This window comes from Glycine soja, chromosome 16 (assembly GCF_004193775.1).
Source record: "Glycine soja cultivar W05 chromosome 16, ASM419377v2, whole genome shotgun sequence".
NCBI lineage: Eukaryota > Viridiplantae > Streptophyta > Magnoliopsida > Fabales > Fabaceae > Glycine > Glycine soja.
In genome coordinates, this window is record NC_041017.1 from 998976 (window position 1) to 1025741 (window position 26766).

A 26766-nucleotide genomic window follows, 5' to 3' on the forward strand; every position below is an offset into this window, starting at 1 on the left:
CAATAGACTTTTAAATGTGTTAGAGAAAGGAAAAAAAAAGTAAGTTTAAGTTAAATTTGTTTTAAATAAATAATAGTTTGTTTTATGAAATTTAAGGAATAAAAAATATTTTTTTAAAATAATAATCATCAAATTAACACCCTTAATTACTGGTTTTGGAATCGAAAAACAGTTAACAAGTCTAATTTCTTATTTTCTTCCTTTTCTTTATATGAAGAATTGTGTTGCAGTACATCAAAACCTTTTATATTATATATATATATATATATATATATATATATATATATATATATATATATATATATATATATATATATATATATATATATTAAAAAAATATTATTAAAACATACAAATTTGACTCAACAGACGGTGGTGGTTTGGAGACAGTAGAAGAGATCTATGCATGTAAACACAACACAACATGGGTATTATTTTGAGTCTCCCTACAACCATAAGTGTTGTGCTGTTGGTGATGTCTTTCTGTTTTATTCCTTTTCTAAGGTTTTTATTTCATCCTTAATCAATTAAAAAAAAATCTTTAAAGGACTAAAATAATAAAAAAAAAACATGTTATTTTGTACGGACCTAAATGTTATTTAAGTCATTATGTCTTATTCTATAATTAAATCAATCTTATTCATAAATTATAATTTTAATAAAAAAAATAAAAGATGTATTGAAAAGATATGTTAACGAATCAAATTTAACAATCCTAACATTGTAGATACATGCTAATACAAATCTTTTCAATTTGAAAACTCATTTGTTTTTGCTCATATAGTCGTTTTCAGGTTTCGAGTGTGATCCACATGAGTTCTTGAAAGACTCTGCTAAAAAAGATTGTCGCCAGATCTGCTGAGCATTATTCTTGTTTTCTGTGTTTAGGACTTAATTTTCACTTCAATTTTTTTACGTCCTGAACCATAGGGTCAGGAACATGTGGAAGAGGATGTTGGATGATGAAGCTAGTAGGTGCAAACGTCTCATACTCTGATTAGACTGTGATCATGAGGATGAAAATATTGCTAGTGAAGTTGTTTATGTGTGTTCAACTATGAATTCTGACCTTGAAATATATCGGGCTTGTTTTCTTCTTTGACTAAAAGGTTAGCGTGGACTTCTGTCGTGGTTGCTTTTAAGTGTTTTCAGCACGCAAAATATCTTATGACATTTTTTTAGAAGAGTTAAATTGGGGGAGAAAAGGAAAATGGGAAGTAGGGTAGTTTGAAAAAAAAATGGGGAGTGTATTTAGCACGCCTAGCCCAAAAGATTGTTTTGACAACAAGTAGCCGAAAGGCCTTCAAAATCACCAACAAAGTAAGTAAGAAAAAAACAAGTTGAACGCCAACAATCAATGACTCAGTGTTATAAGAAACAAAACTCTTACGTAAAAAAAAAAACACAAAACCCACACACGAAGAACAAATAAAACTTGTCATCCCTAACGGGATGTTGAGGAGGTTAAACTAAATGTCCACCACCTTTTTGTTGGCCTCCACATAGAACACGCGGATTGCCAATTTTAACCCTAAAAAAAGGTTCCATTTTTTATAAAAAAAAATAATAAAAGATTAGTTTAAGGTTTTGTATTTTCATTTCATTTTAATACAAAAGTTACGTTGTGTTCAGAACCTGTTCCGATTTAGACTTCCTAGGGTTTAATCAAGTGTGTGTGATTTTCCTTGCTCATGGTTCTTAATGTGGCTTGTATAGAGGTTTTGTAAGAGATAATTCTATCATATCTTATTCCTAAGATTAAGAAAATAAGATATGGTGAGTATTTGAATTTGATGGTTATCCTTGGTCTAGAGTCAGCCAACCGAAAGATACGCAATCCCTCAAGTTCGAGTACACAAATGCAAATAGGCTGAAAGTGTGAAGAGGTTAAAATGTGTCCGCATTCGGCTTGACACCGAAAGGTACAAAACAAAAAAAAATATATAGATTATAAAATGGACAATGAAAAATATGTGCTCGTCTTAATGTTTTGACTAATGTGAATGGATAAAAGAAATAATAGCCAGCAAAAAGTCTAAAACTATTATTTTTATAAATTTTTTTAAAGAAATTAAGATTTTTTTTAGTGAGCCAACTGGCTAGCCTATTCATAGGTACGCTAAGATTTCTTGTAAACTCAAAATAGGTTACCCATCTTGACTCATTTTAAATAGACTCATAATATAACATAATAGATGGACTCAATTTATCACTTCGAGAACATAGGAAAAAGTCCTCCTCCTCCCTTTTCGGGGGCAGCTTTCATGACAACGATTTTTTTTTTCTTGTTGTGTTATGGATTGCATAATCCGTAAGCTTTTCTTTTTTTATTTATTTATTTTGGAATAGGTATTCCAAAAATGGTAATATTGGAATTTTGAAAATAATAAAAGAAAAAGGGGGTGCAGGCTGAGATTGTTGCTGTGCAAGAAGCACAGGCCCTATAATGTAAAGAGTGAGCCCCACCAACTGAGTACCTTTTTCATTTTTTGGGTCTATCCGCCAACCGAGAAATTGAAGAAACAACCAAAGAGTCAACATCAAATATGGGCTATCTTAGGGCTTATGTGGGATAAAAGTAAGATCACCCAGTGTGGGAGGCAATTGCTTTGCACACCAGTCAAATTGCTGGTATACTCAGCATAAGATGGGCAATTCCAATATTGTCTTTGTGTAAAGCTGATACGAATTGTGAATCTATAAACTCATTATGGATTCATAATTTGTAAGTTTACGGTAAACTTATGCTTATGGATTCATAATCCGTAAGTTTACGTAATCCATAAAAGAATTTGTAACACATAATCTGTAATAAGTTTTTGGCCTTATTACAATTAATTTTGATCTAATATAGTATTTTTTTTACATATATAAATTTTAAATAAAAATCATAGGGTTCATAAAAATTTATATATGTAAAAAAATCAATTATTAGATCAAAATTAATTGTCACAAAAATTATTATATAAATTTACATGTACATTAAATATACCTTAAAATTTTTAATGTTATATATAGTGACATTAATTATTTTATAACATAATTGATCTATTAGCTCAATTAGCTCAATTAGTTAGAGCGTCTTGTTAATAACTTGAAAGTTAGGAATCCTACATGGGCCATTAATAACCTAAAATTAATTGTAATAAAACTAAAAACTTATTACGGATGGGCCATTAATAACCTAAAATTAACTATAATAAGACCAAAAACTTATTATGGATTATGTGTTACAAATTTATTTATAGAGTACATAAACTTATGGATTGTGAATACTTACAAATTCACAATTTGTATTAGCTTTACAAAAAGATAATATTGGAATTGTAATATTGCAATTGTCTATCTTGTGCTGGGTATAAAAAAAAATTTGACTGGTGCGCAAAGTAATTGCCGTGTGTGTGGATTGTTGACGGGGTGACAATTTTTGAAGCACTTAAAATTGAAAAATGTGACTCTTATTTTTAACATTAATGGAAAATAATACGGTAATATTGGTTTGTTATATTTAATAAAAATATTTAATATGTGCCATCTTTTTTTTTCTGAAGAAATATATGGGCTATCATAAAACTTACGTGGACTAATGAGTTTAAAAAAATCATAATTTACGAATAAGTAAGAATAATTGACTTATTCATAAGTTAAGAATAAGCAAATATTAATTTACTTATTCAATATTTTCAAAGTAATTGATAATAACTTTATTTTTTTTAAGAAATTTAGGTAATAATCAAACATATTTTTATAAAATTTTATAATAATCTTATTTCTTAGGAAAGTAGTTTAATTAGGAATAAAGTATTTCTTGATGCACCGCTTTAGAAAGTTTAATAACACCTTTGTTCTTTATTAATCTATCAACCTTTTTTTCATTCAAGGCAATAATAATAATAATAATAATTTTTATATATTCCTTTATCTTCATCGAATTCTTAAATATTTTACATACTCTTCATAAATAAAATAAAAAATTATAGAAGTCATAATAAGAAGTTAAAAAAATAATATAAATGAAAAAAACTGCATTTCTTATTTAAAGCTATCTTCTGAAATGGACATATAAAGTTTAACAATGGTAGTATTTTTCTGGAAAAGAATGAGAAACTTAGTGATAAACTTTGTCTCTCCTACAATTGAAAAATAAATCAAAAGTATAAAATTCACTTAAAATTATTTTTTTAGTATTAAAAAACTAGGAAGAAGGAATGACACCTCAATTCAATATAGAAAAACTGTCTCAAAGTAAAGAATTTAACTTATAACACGTCTTATACGAGAATAACGATGTCCTGTTTTATTCCACTCAACGAACTCCTAAAAATTACTTAAACCTATTCCAATCATATTAAACTGTCATAATACACGGTATTGAGGGACTAAACTTAAAAATATATAATAATTTGTCTAAGAGAGAACATTTAATTCGAAGGATTGTAAAATAAGTTTATGCATCCAACTAAAAATAATGAACTTTAATATATTTATTCAAATTTCACTTAATCACAATCCAACGGATTGTTTTACTGATAGATGAGCATGTTATAAGTGAATAATTAATCATACAGTCACTTGTTTTTATCATAACCAAGTCAATGAATTAAAGTTTAAAGATAAGCAATATCTTTTATCAATCTTAATTGAAATTTGTTAACTAAGGATTAAGATTCGGTCATCAGTTTAGGAATAAAGACAACTCAAGGTATCATTCTATCCTAAATGGACCGACCCATTGTGAAAAAAAAATTAGTTAGATGTCAAATATAAGTTTTAAATATCTCCTTATTATATATATAAAAATTCTTTCAGTCTTAGCCTCAACGTGAATGACCTGTCTTTGACCATACTAGAGAGAAATCATTTTAAATGAAGTATACACAAGTTGGCCTAAAAGTGACCTGAGCGAAATTAAAAAATACAAACATTTTGAGTAATGTAATTGGTCTATTTATCAATGCATAAAGGGTCAATCAGAATAGCAACTACTCTTGCTTGCTGGGGTCGATCATTTTCTAGCAATTTGGCACCACCAATCAATGTAGGTAGCATTCAACTTGTGGGTTGTGTCCGTACGGAGAATTCTCTTTCATAAAGTGATGCCCTTTTGGTCTTTAAAACCGTGTTCCATTGCGGTAGTGTCTTGTTAGTAGTTTTTTTTATTATTGCAGTATATCTTAATAGTGATTTTGAAGAAAAATATATATTTTCTTATTAACTCTATGAGAGAATTATTTTTTAGAAAAAAGTAAATAATTATTTCTCTTAGATAAACTTCACTAAAACATGTATTTTTCTTTTTGAAATTGTGACTCTTTAAGTTAAAAAAAAAAAAAAGTGAACTCCCTCATTGGACACATCCAGAACATTGCATTAACTTGTAACTACCAAATGCTACCAATCAACGAGAATGACAACACTATAAGTTGTGGGTGCGGTGGTTTTCCCTTTTTGCCCAAATACTTGGAAACTATGCACACCCATCCAGATTCTATGTTAAGCAAAAGTTACACAACTTGTTTTAGGTAGTTATGTTATTTAGAAAGTTAGTTAGTTATGGTAGTTGAAATTGGTTAGTTACTTTTGTACAGCTTTGTATAAATATTTCTTCCACAAACACTTGTAATTTATTCATTCCATTCTATCAATAAATCAAAATTGAGTTCACTAATATGGTATCAGAAGATTTTTTCCGCATTCCTTTTGCTTCTTTGAGAAGCTAATTCATCTTCATCATTCTTCGTCTTCTCCATTGCTTCTTTTTTTCAAAGCTTTTGCAGTGAAGAACACTTCTGACTTGAAGAATAAGGCTGGTCAGAAAGATCGTCCGTGCATCAAGGACCCACAAATCACAACTCTGGCAATGAAAAATACTTTGCTACTTGCTAGGTCCCAAATGCTTTCAATCCCAAAAGTGAACTTGAAGTGTCTATCTGAATATCTGCTTTATTTTGAATTCAATTTATCTGTACCCTCCTCAAGTCTCCATAGCATGTAGGGTCTCTCTCCACGTGCTGTTGGGCCAATCCATTTTTAAAATTAATTAATATCCACCACCTGCCATTTTCCTTTGCTTAGATTCATCTTTTCATTAGTTCCACATGTTTTAATTAAGTGTAGAAAGTATCTTTTAATACAATGCATTTTTCTACATCTATGAAACGGTGACTTGGTCAAACATCACAGTGAATTAGTTTCGGTTGTGTGGTGTTATCCTCCTTATCCTTTCTTTCCATTGTCTACTTTAGGCTTAACAAGAAGAATATTCCTTTCAAATCGAAGTTAACATTAAGAATTGTGCAGTGTAATTCATTACTTCAATAAATGGTTGATATTGCACTTTTGAACTAGTGGCAATTTTGCATAAATGAAAGAGACTTAAATGGGTTCTCAATAGATTTAAAATTTAAAGTACTAGCATGATTGTACAATTGCAACCTTGGGAACATGAAATTGAAGGTGCCACTACCATAGATTTTTCATGGTAAGGCAACAATGGCCTAGAACTAATTTTTGTATAAACTATGATCATCCTTAGTCCTTTTCCCTCCTAAACTTTTAGTTGCATAAGGTCATTTACTTTGTGGAAATTCCAGGGTAGTCATTCGATGAAACATCATGGCCATAGGACATATTTTGCTTTCTGCCATTTCTGTGTCTACTTCTACCTCCTCCTAGAATTCCCCCCTTTTTCTTCTTTATATCTTGGAGTTGGTTCACCTGTCTTCACACCAAGATCAATAAAATACTGAGTCAACTTAAAGCCACATCATGATGCATGGAATATTATGTATGCCATGTTGTAATGTCTGATGCACATATATATGAAATGTGACTTTCACAAAACACTTCATTACCAGCCAAAGAACCTAAGATAAAAGACATTGTATAAGCAGAAGATTAGAGGGAATCACTTACCACTTTCACATACCTCACACAGACTGCATTGTTTTTGTATCCTCACTCATTGGTAATGATAGTTTACATGACCTACCTTGATGACATGAACAGCATAAAAGACACCACTTACTAAAAGACTCTAATTAAATATTCAACGCGAATAAACTATGTTTTCCCTTAACCAATTTAACTATTGGCATTAAGCTACAGACCCCGAACAGATCATGCAAATCCTTTGAGTTTAATTTCTATATCCTGTGGGTCTAACCTTTCACTTTTCATAATCATTATGTATATGCCATGGATGATATATGATATATCGGAAGAAAAAATATGAAAAATGCAGTGCATACTAACCCCAAAACAGAAATTCTGGTAACCAGCATCAAAGACAGAAGAATTCTCTGCCTTCCCGAAATTCATCTCAGAGGAATTGTGTTTATTTGAACTAGAACTTTCACTATAAGTCATGTAAGCAGATGAAGTTGAGCAATCAGAAGAAGCAAGAGAAGGGCCTCCGTCCAATCCAATATCTGCTTCAAACATGTCTTCAAACAACTGTTGCAACTCCTCAAAGCTCTCCTCTCCGTTTTCCTGTTATTTTACACACAACTTTATCAATTGTCTATGCCCCCAAAAAACTTTTTTAACAAACTTTTCATCAGAAAATATCAGACCTAGGAAGTTCCTTTCAAAGCTAGCAAATTGTATGGAATTCTAAGACCTATAGTTACAAATATTCCTAGAAGAGTTAATTTTAACCGAGTAATATGGAAAACACGTTAATCAAAGTTTTTGTTTATTCTAAATTAGGCTAGCTGGCCTCAACTACTTGTTTTGGTATGGTCCAACAAGAAACTTCCATAATAGACTTCCAACTTTCATAGCATTTGGGCCAACAACAAAATACGTAATTCTGCCCCCAAATCTAAAAAGAAAAAGGTGGATTCGTGACCCTGGGATGGTCCATTCAAGGCAATAGAAAAACTATAAACTACATACTACACACTTACATAGTATTTGACAAAAGCAGACACTATGTTATGTCTAGCTTTATCCGCTAAACTAAAAAAATACATAAAACAACATTGTAATTGCATAGCTTTATCACCAAACATGCCACTAACTAGATGACTCACATTCGATTTGGTCTGACTCATCATTGTTAGCATTTCGTCCAAGAAGTCCCCCATGCCCTGCAAAAGGAAATTCATTGTATGATTAGGTCATCAAAATTATTGGATCAAGAACACTCCTCCCTGTGGTGGAAACAAGATCCAATTCCACCCCCCCAACCAACCACGATTCCATGAATTATTCCCCTCTTATTGAATTCTTTAAGCAACATGCCCATGTGAATTTGTACACACAAATTGATTTGACTTATAAGAAAGCTTGTGCCTTTGTGGCAATCCCAATGAATAGAGCCAAGCATTTGTAGGACAGATTGGATTCTTATTAATCCCCAAGAAGATACCTCTTTTCACATGAACTATGAAAAAAAAATATGGAGGGTGCAGAAAACAGAAACGTGACAAGACTGCATGACAACAGTACATTGAGCTGGATTTGCTACACTCATGCATTCACACAGTCATGATTCATGAATCATTGCCCTTGGATGAAAACCTGACTGTTCAAATCTCAGATGCATGTTTTAAACATGGTTTAACAAAATCAAATGACTCTTCTAATCTTCATTCACATATTCTAATTAGAATTTAATTTCTATGCACTCCAAAAATCAAATTACCATACACAACTATAAATCATTTACACTTTCAATTCATAAGCTACTATTCTGATTAACTGAATGTGCTAAATTTCGGATCCCCATTGAAACATAAATGAATGAATGAAAAAACAAGATTTAGCCTTAAAACACATAGAACAACAAAACTGAAAAAGATAGATGCTCAACCAAATTGGTTATTGTGAAAAAAAAGGAGGTCAAACTAAGGTTGCTGTTTCTCTTCAATGTAATGAAACAGAGGGGTGAACATGAGAGAAGGGTATGGTAACTGTAGAAGATGGTATGAAGTGAAGTAAGTGACTTACGTTCTCGTCGTCATCACTGTCGTAGACTCCCACGTCGTACATTAACCTTTTGTTGGCGTCAGATAAAACTGTCAGAGAAAAACACCATTTTTAGACCAAATAAACAGCACAGAACGGAAATTTCAAACAAGAGCAAAAATTCAAACTTTTCTTCAATTTGAAGGAGAAAATGAGCAAGCGAATAATGGGTCAATGTTCAATCGTGGAAACATTCACGGGGCATTACCTGAATAGGCTTCCCGAATTTCCTGAAATTTTTTCTTAGCTTCTTCCACTAACTCTGAATTCCCGGTCGCTGAACAACGATCTGGGTGCCATTTCTGTCCCATAAAAAAACAAAATAATTTTTCTAAGAAGAAAAGACAAAAACAGAAAAAAGAAGCATTTGGATTCCGTTCTAACCTTTGCAAGTTTCCTATAAGCATTCTTTAGCTCCAATTCAGTGCACTCCTTCTTCAACCCCAAGATCGAATAGAAGTTATTGCTTTTGTTTCCTTCATCGGCCATTGTTATTCCCAACCAAAAACAGCACAAACCAAAAACCACACCAAAGAAAAAAAAACTCTCCACAGAACCAATCAAAATATCAAACTAAGGTTTCTTATCGACGAATTGAATCAACACATAAACTCCGTACAACCTTAAACATAAGAAAAAGGGACGACACCAAAATCACACACAATCACAACAATATCAATAACTGTTGTTATGTATATTATAATAATATTATATGCAGTATTAGTGTTATAAAACTTGGATGCCAACTTGGGTTTGGTGCTACATGTTTGAGAATAGAGACACGGAGCTTCTTAGCACTTGTTTTTGATTTCGTGGAGTGAAAGGTGAAGAGCACAAAAAAGGCCTCATGAACACTCCAGAACCCCGGACCCTGCCTTGTACCTTATATAGTTTATTTTATTTTATTTTCGCATTATTTTAATCAACATCGGAATAAATTGTGTCTGAATTGGTTTGCATTTGGAAATATTGGAATGCATGTTCCAATACAAAAGGAAAATAAATCCAAAAACAAGATCTGGATCCAATTCACAAACATGCTCTTAAACTCTAAAAGTTAAGTTTAGACTTAATTTAACTTTACACAAAATCGATTTATAAGAGAGAAAAATATCTCCAACATTTGTATGTTTTAATTTAATTTATATATTTTAATTTGATTTATTAATTATTATGAGATTTTCAACATGCAAGACCGAAAACCTCGAAAGTAAATTAATTTGTAGGATCGAGCATTTGTAGGGATCGTATAATAATTGCAAAACAGGTTCTAAATCCATCTTAAAGTTTGAGTAATTGTCCGAGTCAATCACAAAAAAACTATTTATAACGTGAAAATCGTCTTTTTATATATATTATATTTCTAAAATATTAGCAAGTAAACCAAGGTAGTGGGTTTTGACTGTGGTATGAGGATTAGGGGTGGTGATGTAGGGCTGAGATTCCATGGTGCCGAAGATATTTCATGGGATGGTGTGTCCAGAAGGTTCTTTGTGATTGTGGATGTGAAAGTCCTTTTATGTGAGTTTGTGAATGTTGAAAGGAGAGAGAAGAGGGAGTGGGTCCCACTATGTTATCAGGCTCTTTAACAGCTTGGAGAATTGATTGCGCGCTCTCAATTGTCATTGTCTTATAATACAGAGAGAGAGAGAGAGAAAAAAGGTGGTGGAGCTCACTTTTGGAAATAGGTTATGTTTCAAGAAAAATATATTCCAATTTAAATTTTAACTAGTAACATGGGCTTCAAGCCTTCAATAGAATCTGTCTAAGCACTGAAAATTATGGGTTTGGACGTCTGAATTAGGGACACTCAAATTTCGTCAGCATCCATTTACTTTCCATGTAGTAATTTTGTCACCTAAATTTGTCCTTGTTTATCTCAACTAGTCAACTGTGGCATGCTTGTTTTCTTTTTTCATAACAAAAAAATACTTGGTTTTTTACACAAATCTGGGACTTGAAAATATCATATACTCAATAAGAGTTTCCTAAATACTCAATTAAATCAGAGACTTGATTTAGTAATGACAATTAAATTGATTTAGCATATGTTTGTATTGATGGTAAACTTGCGGTAACACGAAATCTAACATTATTCAACCGTAAAAGTATTAAGGATGAATTTGATAGACAGAGAAGAAAAAGAAAAAATATTTAAATTAAGATAGAGTGATAGAAATATGAGACACATATTATTTTTTTTTTAAATTCTTCTTTTTCACCTTATTTGTTTTGAACACAAAAGAGTGCAAATGTAGAAAAATGAAACTAAAATCAAATTAGTCTTTTACGTATGAACACACTTGAATAATAAGAGTGATAATATTATGAAAAAGAAGTATTGGCTTATGTGATGTAAGAAGCTAGACATGATGTATGATCCCGTGGGACCAGCAAGTGTTGAAGCACAAGAGAGTTATGGCAATGACAAAGACAAATAGGGGTCACTGCCTTACATATCTCTATTCTCTAATCTAGGGCGGTGGTCCCCCCATGAAGTGCCCTTATGGGCTATGGCCATGCAGGAGTAGTAGATCACGTGCCACACCGTGACACTAAGCCGAATTCTGAACAAGATACCACCATGTTCTTCATCACACGCAGTTAAAGGAGATAGGAGACACTGTCCTGCAACTACATGGTAAAGGTACATATGTGGATCGTGGAACACTCATAGCCATAGCTTGCATGAAGTATCTAGCACCTATACGATGCCGATGTGAACTGCTTTTTTTACCACATTAAGTAGTTATTAATCTTGAACATTTTGTATATAGATATATTCCTCATGACTATATTAATTAGGAAATTAAATTCTTTTTCAATTTCAACATATTAAGTTCTCATTTGACTTCGTACTGAGTAATGTTTGATATTAATTTGTACGTTTATCATGTTTCGACCCAATAATAAAATACTCAAACAATATTTTAAAATTTAAAATGATGTTTAAATGAAATTCAATTACTACTATTTTTGTCAAATTTTTATGTACTGATGAAACTAGTTTGCAACCCTAAACTAGAATTTGGGATATATTCGAAAATTAATTATTAGACTCAAACAAGCTCGTTAATTATCCAATGAGTATAGCTTATTATAAAACATTGAGTTTGTGAGAAAGAATCTGAATTTAATCCCTCAAAATATACTCTTGGGAGGGGCGCCATTAATTATTACACAACTTTTTAGTATGACTAAGTTCTGATAAAAAAATGATCTTATAATTGATCCAAGGAATTGAAACATGTGAATATACCTTGGGATACTGGTAAGTCAAAAATCATTTTATGACTTAAGACGAATAAGGACTCTTAACTATTTTGATTATATGCAAATAAATACAAATGATAAAAACAATGTCTATGTATCATCAAATTATGTTTTTGTTGTTATGGTTTGATATTTGAGATGATAGCAAGCATAAGCCATGATTTGATAAGGCATTTAAGAGAAACATTTAAAAAATCATTTAATACTTTGTGTCTGAAATCCTCTTTTTAGAAACATTTCTTAGGATTTGATAAAGTCTTATGAAGAATAAATAAAATCCAAGATATGAAAGTGTTGATCTCCATCAAAAGATACACTTTACCTTGCAAACTTACTCTAACAGATGAGAAGTAACTTTCTACTAAAGTGGTTAACATGATAACCTATAAAAGTAAACTCTGGGCATGAAGAAGGGAAATGCATTTAATGCAAACATTAAATGCTCCCAACAACCATTATCGTCAGATAAAGATCAAGTGAAAAATTTAACTATTGTGAGACAACAAAAACTTGAAGATGAAAGTTATAAATGCCAAAAGCTTTGATGAAGAAGATACAAATCTTACATGCATACATTCTTTACGTAAAAAGCTTTTTGTATATTGTTGTAAAGTCCAAAAGCTCTCAAAACACTTTGAACTAATATAAAAGACTAAAGAGCTTATTGTATATCGTTTGTTCATAGTTTTAGTCAACGAGAAATCCCAAATAACAAATCTTTTTTTTATTTTTTTAGAGCTTACAGTGGCTTGGTAGGATAAAGAATACTTATTTGTTGTCAAGCTTAGGAAGAGCTTGATTTTATAAGAGCTAAAAGTGACAGTGAATAATACTTGTAACTTATGAAAAGTTAACGAAACTTGGAGATTTTTAAAAAATGAACATAATCTTAGTAATAGAAATGAACCAATATAAAAATTCTTGCATCTGATTTTTCTTGCTTTCCTTTAAGGTTTACTTGACCAAGGGTGTGAATTTATTTTTAAATTTTAATAGGTATATTGTGTTTTCTAAAAACATTTTTACATCGTCTAATAAGATTTTTATTTACAAAGTTTTATCGGATGAAAACTTTGTTTTACATGCAAAAGATTATAAAATTTCTAAATTAGAATTCAACTCCCTTCTTGTGATATTTATCTCTACAAATACCACTAGAAAGCCTAAAGTCCTAGTTATGATGGTATCAAATAATAATAATAATAAAAAAAGTTCTTTAGTTGTGTATATGGTGAACAGCCGAATATTGAACTCAAGTGGCCAATAAACATTTTTGTCCACATGATCCTTTATGAAGAAACAAATTTAAAGCCCTCTTGGGTTATCAGTCAGTCAAATTTTGGGGCTTAATAGGGTTGGGGCACTCCCTTATTCATAAGCATATGTAAATTTAAAAATAACATAAAATAATTATTTTTTTATTTTTATCATATATAAAATCAAAATAAAATCGATCTATGTCATATTTGTTCAAGTTGCATAATTTAAAATCTTAATTTTCTACATTATTTTATATCAATTCGTTGTAATTTTTAACCTTTTATTTTTTGAGAAAAAAATTATGTACCAATAATATAAAATAATTTTACATTATCATTTAATTATAACTTATAATTTTATTGATTTTATAATAACTAACTTAAAATTATATCAATAATTATTTATGATTAAATAACAATATAAATTATTTTACACCATTAATGTATGACTATTAAATTAAACTCTGATTTTTATATAATGGTTAAAATGTATCATAAACATGTTAGTAAATGTTAATACGTACTTTGATTTTCAAAATAATAAATTAATTCCCCATAAAAAATAATAAATTGATTTAATAAATAAAACCGTCTTTATTAAATGAACATATTGCATATGTTTAAAATGTAATGACTATTTTCTTTATTCATCAAATAAATTTGTATATTTTAAATGTAAAATAAATTTAATTATTTTACAAAAATAAACTCATCGTTTACATACAAAAATTATAAAGCTAAGAATTACTAATTTATTCAAATGAAAAGACATATAATTCTTATATATAGTATTATAGTCTCACTTTATTTTATTTTTTTGCAAAATATACCCATTTATTTATTTATATTTCAAAATCATGTTATGATATTTGGAAAAACCATATCCTTTCTTTGCTTGTGTTGTTGGAAGGCATTTGTCCACGACGTCTATAGAATTCCCATTTGGTCATCTTAAACGCCAAAAAGTTTGTAGGGCACTCCATTTTGCCCATTATTTTATTTCAGCTGCCTAAACTTGACCAATGACTCAACAAGGCATTAACTACTTATGGCAATTGCAACTATTTCACAAGTTGCATGTTGAGAGACACCAATTGCCAGTTTAACGCAGCCAAGATACAGCCCTTTTTGTTTACTTACTTATGTGGCCCTATCAACTCTAATCACATTTCCAACTTTGGTAATGATGCAATGCAAAAAAGGGAAAATGAAAAGAATACCAAATAGCAAGTTGCAGCAATAATAATAAATCAACTGTCAAGTGGCTTTAGTGTGATACAGGAGGACCTTTTTATTATAAGAATCAATTCACCCAGTAGTCCCTTTCAATTCCAAAGTTCAAAATTAAATACCACTTGATCCTAGTTTTGCTTTAGTTTACAATAAACTCTACAATTGTTATTGACTGGTTTCCTTTTATATCCGACAAAGAGAGGACGGGTTGATTCTAAGCTAAAAATATTATTACATCATTGAATTTTAAATTTCATCGTTACATTAATAAAAATTATCACATAAGTTATATGCATACGATCATACCTGAATTTAAAATTATTTATTACTTTATTAATAGTATATATTAAGATTTATGAAATATGCAAAACAAAACATTAATTGATTTCTTATTATTCTTAAATTTTAGAAATAAATATTTATAATTTAATTATTAATCAATAAAAATTACATTTTACATCCGTAAATGACCCATCCATATAGATTAATTATTCTTTTTTTTATTTCTCACAGTATCAATATTATGCTTTGGAGACTATTTTAATTGAAATATAATAAACACTAAATATAAACACCTCTTTCATAAAAAAATTTGAGACTAGTTATTCATTTACGTGTGTGCATGGTACATATGCATTGGACCAAATTTTTGTAAAGAGGAAAACCTATGTGCTTTCTTTTGTTTTTTTTTTGTCTGCCATTTTTACCGATTTGGCTATTTGAATATATGTGACTGCATGCAAACCATCCAAACCCCTTCCTAATAACCCAATTACTGTGACTTGTCTATGTGTATTTTTGTTATAGTTCCAATTTATCTAATGTATGTCAATAGGTCTAACTCATTTGATTGGACAAGATATAAGAGTTGTAGTAAATTTTCTGACACTCCCTTCAACTCTTACGATTAAAAAAAACATCTAATTTAATTATTTTGAAGATTAAGCATGTAAAGTTAAGTGAGCTATATTAAAAAAAATGTTTATTTCTAGAGAATACTTTACACATATATTAAGATTGAATATAAGATCAAACAGTATCAATCTTAGAATTTCTGAGTTTATCTTATTTAGGATCTTGAGTCATTGTGACTGATAGCAATGATGAGATAACACCAATGAGATAAGACATTTGTTCTACTGAAATTATGCATGAGAAAAGTCATACAAAAATCAACATCCCACTGGCCTATCAACTGTTCATCTTAAGCTTTAGTAAAGATAATGAGGAGCGGGTAGTGCCATATAGTTCAAAACGGAAAATAAAATCTTCTGCCCCAATTATAGGTTCCATAATAAGTCGAAGTTAATACTTGGTATTCTATAGACATCACAAGATGCTTATCACAAAAGGCCAATTAAATCTATAAAAGAAAAGTTTATGAATACATCTCTATCACATTTTTGTTAACACATTCTCTATTCTCTGTTTTTAGCTGAAATTTATAAGAAAAAACAACAAAACGTCCATTTGTTTCAAAGTTAAGCATCATTGATTTTATTGAAATAATTTCTAATCGTTACACTTAATTGACATGTGTTTTTCCTTTTCATGGAAAAATGTGATAATTGATTTTCAATATCAAAACAAAATGATCCAACTCATTAAATAGTTTTGTGAAACTTGCATTGTTCTGTGAGTTCAAATGAATTTCAATCAATAATAAAGAATTTTTTTGAAAGATTGTTAGAAAATACTACCTTTGGTTTGGTTCTATATACAAGAAACAAGTTGAAGTGTATTTTACAATAAGATTTGTTTCTTATAAATAGAATAAGAGGTGGTATATCATTAACATTTCACAGTTAGAAATTCTCTCTTTTGCAGAAGCCAACAGCTAATTTGGCAAACCAGAGTAGCAAGTCCTATTCTCTCTCTCTCTCTCTCTCTCTCTCTCTCTCTCTCTCTCTCTCTCTATATATATATATATATATATATATATATATATATAAAGTAGTAAGTCCTATAGCATGAGAAGATCATAATTGCTGGAAATAAGCTAGCTTTAATTTAGGTATGGGTACAAGACAAACTGATAAGTGATAATGATATTTGCCCCTATTACATGGTTAGTGGTAATGCACCTTTCTATCAAATTCACCTCACTTAATTGATGACCGACAATCCCATTATGTCTGCAATATTTTCAAGGTGACAATCAGTATTGATTTTTCTTCTATGAGCATGATGAAAACAATGAATTTTGTTTCCGAAAGTGCTTCCATTATTGCACCTACCATACCACTCAATAATACCGGAAGAGTACTGGTACTGGAATAACTACCAAATATATTTTCCTTTTATGAACCATAAAATGATACATTATTATTATTACAAAAAAATAAAGCACCCTAAAAGAAGAGAAAAAATCTTAATTTTTATGCATAACCAATACTTTATTCTGTTCTCATGGCTTTGATCCAATCAAGTTCAACTCTGAAATCACCTGGTCCAGATCTAGCACCTGGGACACCACCCTCAGCATTGACAGATAGAGACATGCCTAAAACACGGGATGGATTCATTTCGATTTGTGCATCTATAACGTTCCCTCTCCAAGTAGGTAAATATCGAGCTAGAGGAATCTGGCCAATCAATGAAATTCATAAGCATATGACACCCAATATGTTGATATAGAAATCAACTAGGTACAAACAACAATAGCATCAAAAGCCTTATCCTACTAGGTAAGATTAGTTACATGGATCACACAATGTCATTGGACTCGGTTAAAGACCATGAGTGGTCCATGTTTAGTATTTCGACAAATTTTATGTTAGGTGCTGATGACCTAACACAACCCTCCTCCTTTGCACAGACTTTGGGACCGACTATGAAACCATAGGCAGCGCTCAACTAGGTACAAAACCTAGCAAAAAAAAAGCTAACTATATTGATATGTTGTCCACTGAATTTCAAATAGTAAAGATCAATGCCCAGCAAAACCTGGTTACTCACTACTGATGATGATGCTTTCATGATGAGTAGCAATCATGACAGACTGATAAAATAAATAAAAGTAGTTCGAAATATATGCACACAGAAATTCCAATGTTAAGCATAAGATCAGCAGAACCAAGTAACACACATTTCTTAAGCACAAAAGCTGCCTCCTATAAAGCACAGATATGATAGAACTAGAAAATAGGAATATGACAAATTTTAAAAATTACAAGACTCAACACAAATCACACAACTATTATCTAACAGATAAAATTAGTATAAAATGAACATAAAGTGCAATTTAAATCAAAATAGATAATCAATGTTTAAAAAGTGTCATTGTAACGACAATAAAAAGCTGCAGTTTATCTCGTTATTGAGATATCCACGACTGTATTGGTTTTACGTTTAAAAAATAAAAGGAATACACTTAGAACTATTATGCCCATAAAATGTGTCTGACATGGTTATGACACAAACATGACTACTATTTCGAAGTGTCTATGCTTCCCTGGTTGTCTCCAATAATGCCTCAAAAGCTTTGCAACTTGCATAGTCTATGATCATGTGTTAAACCATAAATGCTCTACAGATTTGTAAAATCAAAGCAAAATGGTACTCTATTCCTAATCACACCTAGACTTTTCATAAACATTGCAATGGTAAGGCTAAGGCTTCGAAAGAAACAGATAGAAAGCTACAAGAGCAATGTGCTTGAGCTTTCATTGATCTAATCCGAGTTATCCAAGTCCTTATTTTTCCAAAGAAAAACCTATCACATCAAGGTAACTACTTTTCACCATTTAATTTGGCATAATAAAAAAGTCTATGGCAGGAAAATTAGTAAGCAACAGGGCATTGCATATCACTCAAATCATTTGAGCAGACATCTTAATAAAATTGCAGGTTTTCACAACACAATATGAAAGCATAGTCAATCATGAGACATTACAATGTAAGCAGTGAGATGCAAATAGAACTTACCTTCATGATATACCAGTTTCCTTCAGGCACATAAACAAAAGCTTGCCATGAATTATCTTCCATCTGTCCAGGTGAATTGACCCAATTCTCCGTGTAGATCTGCACCAAAATCATCCCGGTCACAATACTCACAAGACCACCCCTGAAATGAAATCTAATTCCTCTGATTTCCAAGCATAGCATTTTGGCACTGATAATGAAAAAGTGCACTCACAGTAGATATATAACATCTTCCATCTCCTTTAAGTTTCATAGCAATAGTATCATATGAATCCAAATCAATAAAGCCATCAAACTGCAAAGATGCAAAGAATTGTGTAAAGATAACATATTTAACATAGAATTTAATTTTCTAACACTTTACACTATCAACTAATTAGAAATCACCCTGATAAGATTTTACAAATAGTTATTACAAAACTCAACAATCTTATCTTTACTTCAAAGAGGACAATCTCTATGATGAGACATCCTATAAAAACCCTTTGCACTATAGTACATTATAATTAAATTCTTTAATGTTAGAAAACAAAATTAAGCACCAATAATCACATTAATTAAATCCAATATGCTTGTTTTTGAAAGGAAAAAAAAAAACCAGCCTTTTTTGAGCGCATTCCACAGAAGCCACTTCGAGTGATGTTCCATTTAGAGCCTTCAGAGACATCCAGAGAAAGGTTCCCGGAGAAGATTCCAGAAGTTGCTCCATTTTCCGACTCAGTTATCTGCAGAGACGCAGAGGACAAACCTGGGTAACACCGAAACATTAAAAACCCCGAAAACTAACCAAACAGCGAAGAAAAATAAAAATGCAAACTTTACTAGAATGAATGAAGTAGTGGCATGAACGAACCACCCCACCTCCAAATTCAGAATCAGAATACAAATGCCACTTGCTTAACTCTTGCTTGGAATTGAAGCTGAAGATGGGTCTCTCCGGTGGTGGCATCAAATCATCAAGATTACCGGATATAACTTTTGTTCAAATGCACACAGAGTTAGAGAGAGAGCAAAGATTTTGAGCAACTGAGAGAATGAATGAAGATTGAAAAATATTATAGTACCTTTCTTAGTAGCATCAACTGAAGCTTGGATCAGTCTTCGCAATCTCGACATCTCTCTCTCTCTCTCTCTCCCCCCGCCACCACCAACTGTGGCGACAGCCTCAACCATCAACCATATCAGTAAATGGGCCTTCTTTTTTTGGGCTTTTTCAGCTTCTATGGCCCAACTTTACAACCACTAAACAAAAAAAAATGGATAATAAAAATAAAGAGATTAAAAATAGAAAAAAAAATATTATCAAGATTAAAACTCAAAATCTCTAGGTTCATATACTTTTTTAAACTTCATGTTTTTATTAGGTTTAAATATTAATAAATAAAAAATTAGTATAAAGATTACTGTATATAATATATACAATAAAATATAAAAAAAAAATCCGCCTGCCTCCTACATATTTGATAGCCTATCCCACAAGAAAAACTTATAATACCTATTCCATTCAGAAATTTCATCAATTATTTTTTATCAAATAAATAATTAAATTTAAATAATTTTCTTATCATAATATATATATATATATATATATATATATATATATATATATATATATATATAACCACGATTATATACCAATCATATATGAATAAGAATCAACACCTTAATGAATAAAATTAAAAAGTACCCGGATTAAAATTAAATTTAAATGAATACAAAAAATATAAGAACCAATATACAAAATTATATAAAGACCAATATTAAATGAGTAAATTATATAAAAAATGTTAAATATGCTTGTTTTGATAAAAAAAAAAAAAATTGTTTTCTAATTGAGGATATCATGATAGAAATACACAATTTTATCACATTATTTTTACTTTTCTATAGTTGAACTCTCCTTAAAGTGAAGTGTCTATTAGGATCAGTCAAATAATTTCTATACCAATTAATATGAGTAATTTATTAGCTAACTGACATAGTTGTACCGTCTGTGATTAAGCCTTTGGCCGTAATGGTAATCCTACAAGTTTAGATCAGTGGCAAGAAACAAATGAAACTTTTCTTTATCTTTCATGTTCATAACCCATAAGCATTAAAAGAATGTGACAAAGTTGCTAACACAACTAAAAACATACATAAAATAAACCAATAAAGTGCCTAGATTTAAACTATATATGGTTTCTCTTAAAATTAATATAAAGATGCACATTAACCAATCACTAAAGCATGCATCTTTTGTGCTAAAAAAAAATTTATCTTGTGTGACATATTAGATTTTCATATGCAGTTCATTTTCCATGTCTTCAAAATTAGAGATGAGACGAACCTCATACTAGTTGCTCCCTTTAGGGACCTATGCAACATGGGAGGGTTAGTACTATTGATCTGCATTGTTGTTTCATGGGTGTTCATACACAGATGGAGTCAAAGAAACAAAAAAGGCCCCAAAACGGCCCTTTTTTGGAGCTGCCATTGAACAATTGATGAACTATGACAGGATGCACGATTGGCTCGTCAATTATTTTTCCAAGTCAAAAACCATTGTGGTCCCTATGCCTTTCACCACTTATACTTACATTGCTGATCCTGCTAATGTAGAACATGTGCTTAAGACCAACTTCAACAATTATCCAAAGGTAATCTACATTACACCATTTCTTGCTTCAATATTAAACCATATGGTATGAGATCATATTTGAATCGTATTTAATGTTTTATTTTTGAGTAAATAGTTTAAGTACTTTTTACACAATCATCTAATCACAACTTATTATATATGATAAATTTATTGATTTTTATCACAATTATTTTAAAAGTCATATCAAAAATGATTTCTAATTACTTCATGTTGTATGTTTTTTTACACTAAGACTTTATTGAAACTTAACACTTATTTTCATTTGCATAATTAATGTTTTTGATGGAAAAGTTTGTGCTTCTAATTGCACGGTGAAGTGTACCATTCATATATGGAAGTGTTGCTTGGAGATGGGTATTTAATGTTGATGGTGAGCCTTGGAAGAAACAAAGGAAAACTGCAAGTTTAGAGTTTGCATCTAGAAATTTGAGGGATTTTAGCACTAAAGGCCTTGAAACTTTCAACCATTCTCTGTCAAGTATCTTTCCTTAACCACGAAATAGACATGCAGGTGCTACAAACATTCTTCATGCTTACATTTTTTTTTCAAATTTAAATTTTATTTCAATAAGTCTATGAAGTAGTGGAGGCTACAATTGGTGACACTTCAAATGTCAATTTCTAGGAATTGTTGATGAGAATGACTTTAGACTCCATATGTAAGGTTGGATTTGGAGTGGAAATTGGAACATTGGCTCCCAATTTACCAGAGAATAGCTATGCTCATGCCTTTGACACTGCAAATATCATAGTAACACTTCGCTTCATCGATCCACTTAGGAAAATTAAGAAAATGCTAAGTATAGGATCAGAAGTACAACTTGAAAAGAGTATCAAAGTCATTGATGATTTCACTTACTCGGTAATCGGAGAAGACAGGCAGAGATAGAGGATATTAAAATGGCCAACAAAATCAGGTAGTTCCATATCCTAACAATATAGTAAAGTTCAAACCTATATTAATTGATCACTTTTGTTATAAAAAAACAGGTGAAGCAAGATATATTATCAAGATTCATAGAACTAGGAGAAAGCAATGCAACAGACAAGAGTTTGAAAGATGTTGTGTTGAACTTTGCGATTGCTGGTCGAGACACAACTGCACCAACCTTATCATGGGCCATATACATGTTTATGACACATGCTCATGTTGCTGACAAACTTTACTTGGAGCTAAAAAAATTTGAGGAGAATCGAGCAAACGAAGAACATTTCCTTGCGTCAATGTGACAAAGAGGACCCTGAATCATTCAATCAAAGAGTTGAGCAATTTTCAAAGTTGTTGAATAAAGATTCACTAGAGAAATAACAGAGACCCTAAGATTGTATCCAGCGGTTCCTCAGGTATGCAATTTCTTAAATTGGTTCTTGTTATGAAAATTCCATTTAAAGTGAGACAATTTTTTATTGATTGCTAAAAACATGAAATTACATAGGTTACATTAGTTTTAGACTGAAATGTGTTTTAATTCCCCAATTTTCGGTCTCAGTATCTATATCTAAAAAATGATGGTTTTGATCCTTGTATTGTTTATAATTAGTTGATTTTGACCCTTTATATGAAACTTGAGATATTTAGGTATGAAATAAATCATGTTAAAAAAATACACTTTATGTACCTTCACGGTTTTTAACGAAGATTAACCATCGTTTTTTACTGGAACTATTTTGTACCAATATTATGATAAAAAAAGAATACCTTAAGATAGTTGGGTCAACGATAAAATTCACTAACTACAAAAATATACAATGATCAAAATCGATGGTTTTAAAAATATAGACTGAAATCATTTTTTTACCGAAAACTGAGAAACTTGAGATCGAAACACATTTTAACCTTAGTTTTATTATTAAGCAAAACACTTTCAAGTATTTTGAAAATGAGCTTCACTAAGGTTGTTGGTTTAAATTTACTATGATTCTATGAACTAGTTTTGCAAACCTCAATGTTCAATTGCAGGATCCCAAGGGCATCTTAGAGGATGATGTATTGCCAGATGGAACCAAAATAAAGGCAGGGGGCATGGTAACTTATGTTCCATACTCTGTGGGAAGGATGGAGTATAATTGGGGTCCTGATGCAGCTTCATTTGTACCTGAGAGGTGGTTCAAGGATAGAGTTCTAAAAACTGAATCTCCATTCAAATTCACTGCTTTTCAGGTAATTTCATCTCTGTTGGTATCTATAATCTATGAGAAGAAACCTAACCTAAGTTGGTATTGTTTGTTTGAACCAAGATGTGTAACAAACACCTTAGTTTAATTATTTTCCTTTGGATTTAAAGGCAGGACCAAGGAATATGCCTTGGCAAGGACTCTGCATATCTTCAGATGAGGATGGGGCTAGCTATTTTGTGCAGATTTTACAAGTTCAACTTGGTGCCAGATCATGTAGTGAAATACAGGATGATGACTATACTATCAATGGCATATGGTTTGAAACTTACCATAGAGAGACGTTCTTGAGATGCTTTCAGGAATACACTTGATTTGTGATTGATTATTATGTATCGCAGCGCATTATTAATTATCACATGTTTCCAGTGATAGAATAAATTTTTTTATAAAGATATATGTACTGTTATAACATTATTAAACCCATAAAAAATGGCGTAATTAAATCTAATAATGATGTTATTACGTGGTTACATTAAGAAATATTGTCTTTCGTAATACAAATTTATGTTTTATTATATAAAGATAGATTAGAAAGCTCATTTAATTTGCTGTAATTTACCTTATCAAAGTCAAAATAATAATTATTTTAAAATTATAACTCGAGTATCATAAATCATAATAGTGAAAAATAAATTATTCACTCCAAAAAGTTTCGAAAACGTTAATTTATTTATAAACTGCTACAAATAAATTCACTGCATATAGCCATATACTACTGCTAAAAGATTGTGATCCTAGAAGATTCTAGTATCAAACAAAGATTTTTATATTTTTATATTTTTAAGAAGACAAAATTCCAGTACGTCTTCTGCCAACTATATGAATTACGTCTAAGATTAGTCTAGTACACGAAGATTACTAGGCAAAATGTTTAAAAAGTAACTGTATTTGGATTGGATAGAATTAATTAATAACGTAGTATATATATATATATATATATATTATAAGGTGGCTTCACTAATTTTTTAAAAATAAGTTTATGCAATCCAAAAGTTTTTAACGGAGTTTTTGTCCTTATACAATTTTTCTAAAAGAAATCCCTATTCGTCAACCTTTTAAATTTTTAGCTTTTATTATATTATAATAATAATAATTTATTTAAAAACTTAAATAAAATATATAATGATCGACTTATTTATATATCATCTGTCAAATAAAGCTTTATAATTTACGATTTTTAAATAGATTGATTTAATAAATGTTAACTAAATCTTATTAGTGGATATATACGAAATCATTATATGCTTTTTTGGTTTTCAAGTTTTTCTTTCTTTCTAAATCACATGTATTTTTTGAGACAATATTACTTGAAGCACGAATACATGAAATACAGACGGTATAAAAAAATGTTAAACTATTATTAAAAATCTATTTACAAATTTAGTGAAATTATAAGAAGTAGCATCAAATAAAATAAGCATATGTAGCTTCTTTTGTTTTTAGATAAAAATAAGTATATATAGCTGCCATTACATTGTTACAGCATTCAGCATCGAGGAAAATTATGTACAAAGTTCAAACGTTTTACCATCAATATCATCGATCGTCGAAGTGAAAACATAACTTTCAAAATCAACATTAATTTATATTTATAGGAAATGGAATGTACGTAGCAGAGACATCAAGTACCTCACAGCTACAATATTTGCCTGAGCCATTTAGAGAAGAAAAGGCTTTGATTTGAAATGGGAGCAAGAGAAAGCAAGTTAAGGAAATGGGTGATGAGTGGTGGAAGTGCTTATTATAAGCGCTTAGAAGGCACTCTATTGGTACCTAAGGGTTATGTTCCAATATGTGTTGGCAAAACTGATGATACTTGCAAGCGGTTTATGGTTCACACTAGAGCACTTCGTGATGCATATTTCAAAGAGCTGCTGGGTAGGTCTGCTGAGGAATATGGTTTTAAGAATGAAGGGGTTCTGAGGATCCAATTCGAAGCTCAAGATTTTGAAGAATGGTTGATCAAAAGGTCCAATTCCAATGAGAAGATTACAAGTAAGAGGAGGGTTAAACCAATTTAACTAATCAAAGACAATTCATTTTCTTGAGGGGCTAGCTTCCTTGTTCATCATTGATTTACATGGATTTTTGTTAGATGAGAGCACTTAATATAGGCTAAATATGTAAATGTTTATTACTAGAAATCATGGATGTAGTTACAACAAATTAAGAATTTAATTCATTACTAGAAATGATGGATGTACTTATTACAAATTAAGGAGATATAAAATTAATTTGTTGGTAAAAAGAGAAAAAAAATATAAAGAAGTTTAAATTCTTTCACTAACAAAAATTAATATACTCATAACTATATAATATTTATTAATAAAAAAAACCTTACTACAAATTAAAATTTTAATCTATTCTTATGCATTTATGATATTCTATTATACCCTAATATGTGATTATAAACAAGTATACGTGGGCATATAACACACAACAAGGCGAGAGTCAGCGATGACTAATCAAAATACCCTTTTATTGTAATTAATGCAAGGTATGAGGATAAATTTTAGAGAAATATTAAGAACATATTTTTTAACATACTCTTTCAAATATAATATAATATAATATAATAATTTTTAGACCGATAACATATCAAAATTGAACTCTTTTTTTTATTTGGTTAAATTTTAATAATACATAGATGGACGGTGAATGGTTTAATTAGTGGATTTCTTATTGTGTATTTATGATTATATAGTTCTAAAAAACTAAGTATATTACATTAAATGCTTTAAATTGTTTAAAAATAAACATTAAATAATTTTTACAATTAGTATAAAAAAATATTTTTAATAATTTTTTGTTTCTAATTTCTTATAGTATTATGTTTCATGATTCAGTGAAAGCATCCACACACCTGTTTCCTTCATGATAGACATTATTAATTCAATAAATCCTTAATTTAATGTATAAAAAGAATGTGGCTGATAGATACTTACGAATCTACGATATTTAGTATGGAAAAAAAAGTATTTGAAATGAGGAGAATCCTCAATATCCTAAAGGGGATCAAATTTACAATCAAAGGGTGCAAGGAAAAAAAAAAGTTGTAATGATCTTGAATCAACATAGGACAATATGAATTTTCAAACATTGATTCGTAGAATATGTAAGATGACAACTTTACAATTGTTGCTTTGGAATCGAGGAAAAAGGAAAATTAGGGGTTAGTAATAAATTACAAGTTTAACATAATTTAATAATTATACAAGTCAATTTCACCAACTATTGACGACATAAATATGATGAACTTGTAAATAAGATCATTGGATTAGA

The 26766-nt window shown here is 30.3% G+C and overlaps 3 protein-coding genes and 1 pseudogene across 9 annotated transcripts; 2 read left to right on the top strand and 2 right to left on the bottom strand.

Moving 5' to 3' along the window:
• Positions 1-6345: 6345 nt before the first annotated feature.
• Positions 6346-9933, bottom strand: LOC114388983 (dnaJ homolog subfamily B member 6-like). Of its 4 annotated transcripts, none has more exons than XM_028349538.1 (7): positions 9358-9932; positions 9182-9275; positions 8956-9023; positions 8037-8093; positions 7255-7491; positions 6916-6991; positions 6346-6721 (listed from the first exon to the last, which is right to left on the bottom strand). In XM_028349538.1, exons 1-6 carry the CDS (start codon positions 9460-9462, stop codon positions 6962-6964), a joined length of 591 nt encoding a protein of 196 aa, XP_028205339.1. In that variant the 5' UTR covers positions 9463-9932; the 3' UTR covers positions 6346-6721; positions 6916-6961. The 4 variants fall into 4 exon arrangements, with proteins under 4 accessions (XP_028205339.1, XP_028205338.1, XP_028205340.1 ...); XM_028349539.1 differs by having other exon boundaries at positions 6590-6717; positions 9358-9933; XM_028349537.1 differs by lacking the exon at positions 6916-6991 and having other exon boundaries at positions 6346-6717; positions 9358-9933.
• A 6790-nt stretch (positions 9934-16723) lies between these two features.
• On the bottom strand, positions 16724-19852 carry LOC114389490 (probable complex I intermediate-associated protein 30). Of its 4 annotated transcripts, XR_003661778.1 has the most exons (7): positions 19730-19852; positions 19527-19640; positions 19268-19413; positions 18880-18960; positions 18666-18764; positions 17440-17607; positions 17185-17323 (listed from the first exon to the last, which is right to left on the bottom strand). XR_003661778.1 is itself a non-coding variant. In XM_028350182.1 (6 exons), exons 1-6 carry the CDS (start codon positions 19836-19838, stop codon positions 17135-17137), a joined length of 738 nt encoding a protein of 245 aa, XP_028205983.1. In that variant the 5' UTR covers positions 19839-19852; the 3' UTR covers positions 16724-17134. The 4 variants fall into 4 exon arrangements, 1 of the variants encoding a protein (XP_028205983.1); XM_028350182.1 differs by lacking the exon at positions 17440-17607 and having other exon boundaries at positions 16724-17323; XR_003661779.1 differs by lacking the exon at positions 17440-17607 and having other exon boundaries at positions 17268-17323; positions 18666-18807.
• A 1178-nt stretch (positions 19853-21030) lies between these two features.
• LOC114389598 lies at positions 21031-23876 on the top strand (annotated as a pseudogene).
• A 1293-nt stretch (positions 23877-25169) lies between these two features.
• Positions 25170-25505, top strand: LOC114391048 (auxin-responsive protein SAUR71-like). Its single transcript, XM_028352050.1, has one exon. The coding sequence runs from the start codon at positions 25170-25172 to the stop codon at positions 25503-25505; it is 336 nt and encodes a 111-aa protein (XP_028207851.1).
• The last annotated feature ends 1261 nt before the right edge of the window (positions 25506-26766 follow it).

What these genes read in the sequence shown, in the direction of transcription:
- LOC114388983 (XM_028349537.1), bottom strand. Translation starts at nt 9,462, where the DNA reads ATGGCCGATGAAGGAAACAAAAGCAATAACTTCTATTCGATCTTGGGG. An exon ending in ACAGTGATGACGACGAGAAC is followed by an intron (nt 8,094 to 8,955) that starts GTAAGTCACTTA and finishes TTCCTTTTGCAG; the next exon opens with GGCATGGGGGACTTCTTGGA. An exon ending in ACCAGAATTTCTGTTTTGGG is followed by an intron (nt 6,718 to 7,254) that starts GTTAGTATGCAC and finishes GTGTGAAGACAG; the next exon opens with GTGAACCAACTCCAAGATAT.
- LOC114391048 (XM_028352050.1), top strand. Translation starts at nt 25,170, where the DNA reads ATGGGAGCAAGAGAAAGCAAGTTAAGGAAATGGGTGATGAGTGGTGGA.
- LOC114389490 (XM_028350182.1), bottom strand. Translation starts at nt 19,838, where the DNA reads ATGGTTGAGGCTGTCGCCACAGTTGGTGGTGGCGGGGGGAGAGAGAGA. An exon ending in TTCTGATTCTGAATTTGGAG is followed by an intron (nt 19,414 to 19,526) that starts GTGGGGTGGTTC and finishes GGTGTTACCCAG; the next exon opens with GTTTGTCCTCTGCGTCTCTG. An exon ending in GAAGATGTTATATATCTACT is followed by an intron (nt 18,765 to 18,879) that starts GTGAGTGCACTT and finishes ATTTTGGTGCAG; the next exon opens with ATCTACACGGAGAATTGGGT.